This window comes from Carlito syrichta, unplaced genomic scaffold, assembly GCF_000164805.1.
Source record: "Carlito syrichta isolate Samal-C Ts95f unplaced genomic scaffold, Tarsius_syrichta-2.0.1 Scaffold306975, whole genome shotgun sequence".
NCBI lineage: Eukaryota > Metazoa > Chordata > Mammalia > Primates > Tarsiidae > Carlito > Carlito syrichta.
This window is the reverse complement of record NW_007251071.1, coordinates 858,165-868,751: the sequence shown is the minus strand read 5'-3', so window position 1 is coordinate 868,751 and position 10,587 is coordinate 858,165. Positions and strand designations below refer to the sequence as shown.

Sequence of the window (10,587 nt, the reverse complement as noted above, 5' to 3'; positions counted from 1 at the left end):
TGAATTCATAATTTAAAACTTTCCCACATAAAAAACTCCAGATATAGATGGCTTCACTAGGGAATTCTACCAAACATTTAAGGAAGAAATAATATCGATCTTACATAAACTTTTTCAAAAAAATAGAAGAGAAGGGAACATGTCTCAGCCCATTTTAAGAAGTTAACATTACTTTGATTACAAAGTCAAAGATGTCACAAGAAAAAAGAACTACAGAGCAATATCACTCATGAACACATATGCAAAATTCTTAAAATACTAGCAAATAAGAACCAGTAATATGTATAAAGGATACTATATATCATATCCAAGTGGGGCTTATCTCAGAATGCAAGGTTGATTTAACATTAGAAAATCAGTGTAAGTTACCATACTAATAGAATACAGGTGAACTATATAGTTATTTCAACAGATGCAGACAAAGTGATAAAAATCAACACTTTCATGATAAAAATCTCTCAGCAATCAGGAATAGGAAGAGTCTTCCTCATCTAACTAAGGTTATCTATAAAAAATATGCTGCTAACATCAAACTAGTAAATATTAAAAGATTTAATGTTTTCTATGTAAAATCACAAAAAAAGCAAAGCAAAGATATCCATTCTCACTATGTTAATTTAACTTTGTACTGTAACACCCAGATAGTGAATAAGGCAGGGAAAAGAAAAAGGCAGATTAGAAGGAAAAAAAAAAACTGCCCTATTTGCAAACAACATGATGTATGCAGAAAACTCTAAGGAATCCAGAAAAAAAACTAATAGGACTAATAAAAGTCTATTTAGCAAAGTTGTAGGATACATGTCCAAAACACAAAAATTGTTACTTCTGCATATGGCAAAAAAAAAAAAAAAAGAAAATATAAATAACGACTCAATTACTACTTCAGCACTGATTTAACAAAATATGTGCAAGAATCACACAAGGAAAACTATAATTTTTTTTTAAATTAAAGAGGTCTTATATAAATGGAGAAATAGACTAGGTTCATAGATTGGATGACTCAATATTACTAAGATGTCAATTCAATGCAATAAATCAAAACCTCAGCAAGAGTTTTTACAGAAAAAATTACAAGCTAATTCTAAAATTTATATGGAAATGCAAAGGAATTAGCATAGCCAAAACAATTTTGAAAAAAATAACCAAGTTGGAAAACTCAAGACAACCTGATTTCAAGACTTGCTCTAAAGCAACAGAAAATCAATACAATTTGGTAAAAGTGTTATAAGAAAGATATATCAACGGAACAGAATGGAGTCCAGAAATAGACTTACACTTCTGTGAAAATTAATTTTTGGTTAAAATGTCAAGAAAATTCCAAGAAAGTCTTCAACACATGGTACTGAGGTAATTGGCTATCTGTAAGGGGAAAAAATTGTAATTCTTCAAATTAAAATTCTATACTCAGGGAAAAGATTCTTCAAGAATGAAAAGATAATAAATACATTTATTAAACAAAAGCTGAAAAAATTTATCATTAGGAAACATGAGCTAGAATGAAAAATTAAAAAACTCTTCTGAAAGAAGAAAAGTAATCCCCCAGGGAAATGTGGAATTGCAGGAAGAAATAAAGAGTAAAAAAAGGGGACACATATGTAAATAAGGTTGAATGAATGAATATCAACTATATACATTATTAATGATGATTTGGGGGCCTTAAGATATGCATAAAATGAAAGAGTGAAACAAAATATGGAGACTGTTAATGGAGCTAAAGTGTTCTAAGGTGAGCATTCTTGGAGAAGCTGAAATAAGTGATGATTTGCATATGATGATAACAAGTTGGGGAAGTATGTTGTCATTTCCAGGGTAGCCACTACAAAAAAAGTAAAATGACATATAGCAAGTTAATAAAGAGACAAAATGAAATAATTATGCTTCTTTCTGCCAACAAAGTCACAAAACGAATGATTTAAATACTTTCAGTAACAAGTTACTCGACTCTCAATTTGTAAAATATGAGGCGGAACCCCCCCAAAACAGAATTTATTTATACGAAATTGTGTATTTATTCTTAAATGTTTAAACTTCAGTCACTTTCTAAGTACTCTCAGTTTGATGCAATACACCTCTCAAGATGCTTTTTCCACTACTCAAAACAGTTTTTGAACTCGTCAATTTTGATACCTTTTAGTCCTTCTGATGTTTTTGGTTTACCTCTTCCATATTGGCAAAATGTTTCCCTTTGACGTCTTTTTTCATCCAGGGAAACAAACAAAAAAAAATTGCTTGGGGAGAAACGGTGAGAATAGAGAGAGTAGGGCACTGGGGTCATGGCGTTTTTGGTCAAACACTGCTGAACACTGTGGTGTGTTCAGGTGCACCTGTAAATACACTTACCTGGTAGGGAAAGCTGGTACTACAAGGGGCCTGCCCTCCAAAAATAATTCCGAGTTTTTGGGGGTCTCCCCTAGTACTTGAGTTGCTATTAGTTTTGGTATCACTAAATGTCTGCTACCCTTTGATCTTTTTTTGTTGTTTTGACCTGAAATCATTTTTATAAAAGGGCACATTCATTGACTTAGACAAAAAACAAACATGAATTTTAGTAAATATTTAACATGTTAAACTTTAGCTTTGTAGCCAGAAGATACGAGTGAACGTTTATTCATACTCACTGAAATCTAACAAACTCCCATTGCAGTTTATTTGTGGGTAGAAAGGTTGGAAGGAGAATGTTCAAAACATTCAAAATTTTGAAAAAAGGATGCTGCATTTCATCGCTCACCATAAATGCCTCCCAGAGTGCAGCTCTCCACAGCCCTACTGGTCAATGCTGGGATTGTTGATTCCTTGGACTCCATATTTTCACCTCCACTTTTCACTCCACCCCTTACCTATGTATGTGTGTGAAGGATTGAATGACAGTGAAAAGCACAGGGAATTTTTGTAGAAATCTTTTGCTCTCTAGCCCATCAGCCCTCTAATGTCCCCAAAGAGTCATACCCCGTGGTCCCAGCCAAAGCCTACGGAAGTCAGTTCGATGGAAATGGCTGCCCTTCTATCATTTTATGAAGTTCCACTGTCCAAGCGCTCGGGGTTGAGGTAGGGTTGCTTGATTCTGGGCAGATAAATTAAGAGAAGCCATGACTCGCTGGATGCAGCAGCAAACTCAGCCCAGTCTTATACTAAATACAACAATTCATTCAGCTGAACTATGGAAATTGAGGGTACAAATGAAGGGTGGCAAGAGACAGGGACTCCTGGAGAGGGTCAGTGTTTTCTGGGTTTGAACTTCAAAGCCACACTGTTGATGCAAAACCTCTGACCAGTGGGCCCGGGTCCATCAGGAAACACGTGGCCAAGATGGGCTTCACACTGCAAAGGAGAGAAGCCTCCGTCATTTCCCAAAGAAAACAAAGCTTTTTACCTATAACCAGATGGATGCGCCCAATATAACTACCCCACTCCAGAGTCTGACATTTGTGTAGGGAGAGGTCTGTTACATAGAATTCAACTAAGAAAGAAAAAATGCAGAGCACAATCGTGGTAAATAGTTTTACTTTATCAGTAGAATGTAAGCAAGTTATTACATTTAGGCCTTGACTTACTCATCTACAAAATGGGGATAATTATTGCACTTACATAAGAGAGCTGTTGGGACAATTAATTGCTGTGATACATATAAAGCATTAACACAATTCCTGAGCAAGTACTGATTAATGCCGTATTATTACTACTTGTTATTGAAGGCAAAGCTAAACTATCTTTATCAGTTTGCAAATCCTGTAAGTCAGAAAATTTGAGCACCCAAGGATATAAAAATGAATTTTCAGTCTGGATTTCAGCCACTCTCTCCTACCAGGATCACCGAAGGCATAGCATGCTGGCATCACCTGCAACACAGTTCTGCCTACCGGTGACACATTGCAGAAGGAGAAGGAGGGCGAAGAGACTCCTCGTGCTGGGCCTGCCTGCTGTCTGTCCCTGCTCAAAAAGATGTGAAGGGCAGACTCTTTCCTTCAGATGCTGCCTCTGATCCTAGCTCTGTGGAAGACTAGACCCAGGCAAGGTTACTTCAGAGAGGGGCTGGGGAAGCCATTTTTTTTAATCCGCAGTGCCCAGAATGATGGGAGAGAGGGAATCATTATTGGCACAAGTCAAAATTCAATGTGTTCTGATGACAAAAATACCCTCACAGAAGGACACCAGATATGCCAAGGACAAGAGATGTCTTTATGGCAGTTGGGGCAATATCAGGGGAAGCAAAACAAACAAAAAACCCACCTGCTTGCAGACGACCTCTGTGCGAGCCAATCCTAATGCGGTGTCCAGACGTCGCAGGATCCCTGTATGACTTTCATCAGAGCCAGACGTACCATGAGCCTCAGAAAACGAAGGCCACCCAGTGCCGGAGCTGTACTTTTTCTCAGAACTGTGGGAAAATTCAGGACACTACAGCTACTAAAGACACGTCATTAACATTAACAGGGTGTGTCATACCTCAGCTCACCGTTCTAGTGAGGATTTCATTCCACGCTCTCTCTCTCTATGCAACTTTATAAACAAAAACTCACAGGGGTCCTTGTGAACGTTTGGATTTAGAGAGGTCCCGAGACCGCTCTGAGGATCGCTGCATTTCGCTTTTTTTTTGTTGTTGTTGTTGAGTTGGAGTCTCACTCTGTCGCCCAGACTGGAGTGCAGTGGCCGCTCCCGGCCACCGCAGCCTCGACTTGCTGGGCTCCGGTGATCCTTCCACCTCAGCCTTCCCAGTAGCTGGAACTACAGGTGCGCGCTACCACGCCCGGCTGAATTTTGATTTATTGTAGAGATGAGGTCTCGCCAAACTGCCCAGGCGGGTCTCGAACCGACGGGCTCAGGCAATCCACTCACCTCAGCCTCCCAAAGAGCGGGATTACAGGCTGAGCCACCGAGCCCAGCTGCTGCATTTCTCAATGTTTCTGCAGTGCCCTCAGCTGAGCCTGCTTCTGTGTTTAGGAATTTGGTTCTTCGCCACTCTTTCTTCTGTCCTCAGTCTTTCACTGGGTCTGACAAAGAGAGCTATCTCTCTGCCACTGCATTCTTTTTAAAGTCTATTTTCCCAGTGCCATTTAAGGGAGCTTATCTCTGGCGCCATTTAAAGAGTGGGGCTTTGGTGAGCAGATTTGCTTGCGGTGCTCCTCCTCCTCCCTCTCCTCCTTCTCCTCTTCCTTCTCTTCTTGCTAGCTTCTCTGGTCCCATCCAGCCTTCAACTTCATTAGTCCCTGGGAGGCATTAGGCTTAACTGTAGTGTTTAGGGCAGGGTGCCTAGGCTTAACAAATAATAACAATAATCATAGCGAACATTCAGGAGCATTCACCATGTGCCCAGCACTGTGCTAGGCTTTATATCATGCTCACAGAGTATTCCCTTAAATCTTCAAAACTCCCCGGTAGGATAAATAATATTATCCCCATTTTACAAACTGAGGCTTTAAGAGGCTAAGTAGCTTGTCTGATTTCACACCACTAAGAAGTGGCCAGAGGTAGCTTTTGAATCCTTGGTAGGCAATCAGATTTTTTGATTTAGGTAACCTGATAATTCCTATTGCTAAATGTGGCTGTATCATCAGATCTAACACTCCCACGATGCACCAAGACCATGATGACTTCCTCCAACCACTAATATTTCGTGTTGCTCCTTTTCCGTGTTTCTTCTTTTTTTACCACTGGAACACATGGGTTTGATCTGTGTTACATGATACAACACAGTCCACAAAGCACCATGTATGTTTAGATCCTTGATGTGCATCGAGAAAGAAGCCTTTAGCATCAAAGGATCAAGAAATCTTTTCACTGCAACAAGGCAATTGCTTTGATAGTAAAAGTGCAGTGAAATCAATTTCTGTGGGACAGATCATTCCGGTAACTGCGCGTGGATCTAGCTAAATGTGGATATAAATATAAAATTGCATATATCCATATTTAACAAACTAGAAATTATAGCTAAGAATTTTAAATGTATGTACGCATTAAATTATTTTTTAAAATGCAGGTTGAGTACCCCTTATCTAAAATGATTGGGATCAGAAATGTTTTGGATTTCAGATCTTTTCAAATTTTGGAGTATTTACATTATTCTCAATAGCTGAGCATCCATCATCCAAAAACCAAAATCCAATGAGCATTTACTCAAAAAGTTTCAGATTTGGGATTTTCAGATTAGGGACACTCAACTTGAAATAAATTTATTATATGCTAACATAACAGATTTTTAGGATATACAATTATATTTTCCATAATGAAACATTTAGTGAGAAGAGGTGCTTTTTTTTTGTTGCAATTTAAAAAATCTCTTAACTGTCTGCCTTTACTTTTGCACAGCAAAAGAAACCATCAAGAGAGTTGGAAGACAACCCACAGACTGGGAAAGAATATTTACTACCTGTGTATCTGACAAAGGCCAAATATCCAGGATCTACAAGAAACTCAAACAAGTCAAAAGGAAAATAGAAATGGCCCTATTAAAAAATGGGCACCTGAGCCCGCTGGGAAAGAATATTTACTAACTGTGTATCTGACAAAGGCCAAATATCCAGGATCTACAAGGAACTCAAACAAGCCAAAAGGAAAAAAGAAATGGCCCTATTAAAAAATGGGCACCTGAGCCCGCGGGTTCGTGACCCGCCTGGGCAACTTGGCGAGACCTCATCTCTACAATAAATCAAAAACTAGCCGGGCGTGGTAGTGCGCACCTGTAGTTCCAGCTACCTGGAAGGCTGGGCGACAGAGTGAGACTCCAACTCAAAAAAAAAAAAAGGGCAGAGGACATGAATAGACACTTCTCAAAAGAAGACATACAAACAGGCAACAGATACATGAAAAAATGCTCAGCCTCAGTAATCATCAGAGAAATACAAATCAAAACCACACTAAGATACCACCTTGCCCCAGTAAGGATGGCCATCATTAATAAATCAAAAAACAGTAGATGCTGACGCAGGTGTGGAGAAAAGGAAATGCCTCTACACTATGAGTGGGAGTGCAAACTAGTCCAACCACTATGGAAAACAGTGTGGTAATATATAAAAGAACTAGAAATTGACCTTCCATTTGATCCAGCAATTCCCCTCCTGGGAATATACCTGAAAGAACACAAATCATTCTACAAAAAAGATATCTGCACACTAGTCACAATAGCAAAAACATGGAACCAACCCTTGTGCCCATCGAAAGTAGACTGGATAAAGAAAATGTGGTACATTTACACAGCCATAAAGAAGGACAAAATCACGCACTTCTCAGCAAATTATATGGAATTGGAGACAATCATTCTTAGCAATCTATCTCAGAAACAAAGAACTGAATACCACATGTTCTCACTCCTAAGTGGGATCTGAACACTTATCACAAAAGCATAAGGGAGGGATCAGCAGTTGTGAGACACTGCCAGGGGAAGGAGGAGGAGAGGGTATGTAACAACACAAAGGGTACCTGATCCTAAATCAGGGGAAGTGAGGACCATTTGGAGGCCCAAACTTCACCTGCACATACATTACTTATGTGCCTAATCCTGACATGTACCCCACATCATTATAATAAAATAAAATAAAATTTAGAAAATTAATAATGGCTGGCTTTTAAAAAATGACAAATGAAACTTCATCTGTGCCTCTGCATTCAATCTGTTGCAATGTTTTTTTTTGATTGAAGTATGGGAAGATGTGGCCTCAGGTGGATATGTGGTTGGAAAAGCCCCTAGAAAGGTCTTTCCCAGGAACCTTTGGAGTCCTCAGACTAGGCATTGAGGACCACAGGTTTATCCTTTAAGAGTAAAGGCTTTGACTTCTGAAAGATTTGGGCGTGAATCCAGGATCTGTCTGTTATATCTGTAAGACCTTGGCAAGTTATTTAATCTTTTGGAGCCTGTTAGAGTCCAGCTCCAACACAAGGGTTAGGGCCTAAGGCGAGAGAATCAGACACGGCGAAGAAGACACAAGTCAACTCCCTGGGTCGAGTTCAGGACTCTTCCAAAGTTTATTCAATTTTCACATGTTTATATAAGGCATTTTCAACCCTCAACCCCCTCACACATATGCCCACAAAAGCTTACATTATGTTTTCTTTTATAATCAAACGTTCTACAATGATTTATTTGTTCCTCCCTATTCTTTTTTTGTTTCCATTATGTTAAAACCAAGAGACAGGAATGAAACAATTTTTGTTAAAAATAATTAACTGTAGCCGGGCTCGGTGGCTCAGCCTGTAATCCCGCGTCTTTGGGAGGCTGAGGTGAGTGGATTGCCTGAGCCCGTGGGTTCGAGACCCGCCTGGGCAGCGAGACCTCATCTCTACAATAAATCAAAAAATCAGCTGGGCGTGGTAGTGCATGCCTGTAATTCCAGCTCCTTGGAAGGCTGAGGCGGAAGGATCGCCGGAGCCCAGCAGGTCGAGGCTGCGGTGGCCGGGAGCGGCCACTGCACTCCAGTCTGGGCGACAGAGTGAGACTCCAACTCAAAAATAAATAAATAAATAAAAATAATAATTAACTGTAACCTTTCAACCCTTACCCCTTTTATATCATATTTCTAACAATTCTTACATGTAACTTAACAGCAATATATTGGCGTTTACATCTACAACTAATTTTATTGTTTCTTATAACTAATTTTATTATTTTTAATTATTTTCTATAAACTTTTCTATTATGTATCTATCTTTATTCTTATTTTACTTATATGAATCATAATCTAATAATGCTTAACAACCTTTATATGAATTATACTTGACTACTGTTATATCCTATATTTGTTTTCTGTTTAATTATTTTTTATCTAATTATCTTTAATCATTATTCTATTTTTATCTACTTAACTATTCTCTCCTATATTATTATACTTATACTACTAGATCATTTTACTCTTATAAACTTATATCTATTATGTCTATACTTTCTTAAATTATGCTTAAAAGCAGCTGCCCTCAGGATTGACTTGTCTCCGGTCTCACAAACTTCCTCCTCCATCTTACCCATCTAAGGTGTTAATTTAGTATAGGGTCTGTTAACCACTAAAAATAAAGAATGGGAAAGTTCTTTTATTTTCTTTATACACAATGGTTTTGCTTTTTATAGAGATGAAGGTAACTAAACATTCTCTAGCGTCTCTAATGGCTGTGCTTTTGCTGTGTTCCTTATTCATGTCTCAAACTTCAGTTTCACCAATACATCATCCTCGCTTATCAGTTAATGCTTCATCAGAAAGGGGTACTTTCTGTCTTATGCACATACTCCTAGAGATCAAAGGGGGCCCATCAATGGGATCCATGGGGCTTTGCCTCCAGCACAGCCGGCTGCTTTAGCTGGGGCCTTGCTCCTAGCCAGCGTTTTTCCCATTTTCAGGTAACACTTACTTTGCCTTCTGTTAGGAGTTGTGGCTCCCAACAGGAGCCTCAGTGTCTTAATCTACAAAATAGTATAAAGTGAAAATAAAATTCTAAGGCCCACCAACTGAAGAGACCCCCTGTTGGCCAAGGAGACCCCAGAGAAACCTTAAAACTGAATTCCTGGTAATGACAGGATGGGAGGTCAGACATGTCTCGTTATACTCTGTCCCTTTTATGGTTTAAACACAACAACTGATCAGCATTAATGTTAAAACTGAAATCATAAGATAGAACGGACCCTTTGCAGCAATAAAATATTAAATTATAAATAGGACTTAAGGCTATGCCAGGCAAGGGTTAAGCCGCATACCCCTACATTAAAGCATAAACTATGTTCTAACTGCCATGAGGTTTTTCTTCTTGTAACAGCTAAAAAAGCACTAGCCTCGAGATAAGAAGTGTTGAAGCAACTATAGTTTCACCACACACTGACTGATGCCTTATTCCACAAGCCACAACTACAGCTTTGATTTGACAGGAGACTAACTGTAGTAACTTTCTCCTAAGAAGACTATCGACCATGGACTGGTCCTGGCAGTTTGCATAGACTGAGCACTTGCATGCCTTCATGTCCTGAAAAGACCTTTTGACATATAGGGCCTAACTATAATACGAGTAAATGTTAACTCTCCACCCCATGTTATATGTATGTTTGTTCAAAACACATGCATCAGAACCACTTCATGAAAATTCATAGCTCCTCTTATAACCTGCTGAGTATGTATATTTAGCCAACCTGTTCACATAAAGCTTCCACCCCAACCCCTCCTCCTATGAAGTGCCTATCTCTGGTCTTGGCTGGAGGCTGGAAGTTGTGCTTCCCAGCCTGCAGGATGGCCACCTTATAGTCTATAACCATTTATAAGAAATAAAGTCTCCTTTTCCAAATTTACAGACTGTGACTTTTTTTAATTTTAAAGATGTGGGGTACAATTCAGGGTTACGTATACAAATGCTCATCATGCAGGTACCCATGCTGATGAGGTGTGGCCCCCTCCCCTGACAGTTTCCTATTACTGTCAATCTCACTCCCTCACCTTCTGGCAGTTTTCCACTACTGCCAACCCCTTTCTTATAGTATTATGATAATTGTTCAAGGTCCGCTTATGTGATACAGACAGTGATTTTTTAAAGTTAACAACAGCAATGGCATTATTGCCTCACTTTTTGTATATAGTATGTTTAAGATAGTGCCTGACACATGATACATAAGTCAGTAGTGAT

General features: G+C 39.0%; 1 protein-coding gene across 1 annotated transcript in view; it reads right to left on the bottom strand.

Annotated features, from left to right (window-relative positions):
• Window positions 1-3,101: 3,101 nt before the first annotated feature.
• Window positions 3,102-10,587, bottom strand: part of MSRB2 (methionine sulfoxide reductase B2) — a 28,175-nt gene continuing 20,689 nt past the window's right edge. Inside the window, exons 4-5 of the mRNA XM_008063642.1 lie at window positions 4,228-4,375; window positions 3,102-3,318 (exon numbers count right to left, since the gene is read on the bottom strand). Coding sequence (XP_008061833.1) covers window positions 3,214-3,318; window positions 4,228-4,375 — 253 coding nt within the window. The 3' untranslated portion in view covers window positions 3,102-3,213. The remainder of the gene's footprint in view (window positions 3,319-4,227; window positions 4,376-10,587) is intronic.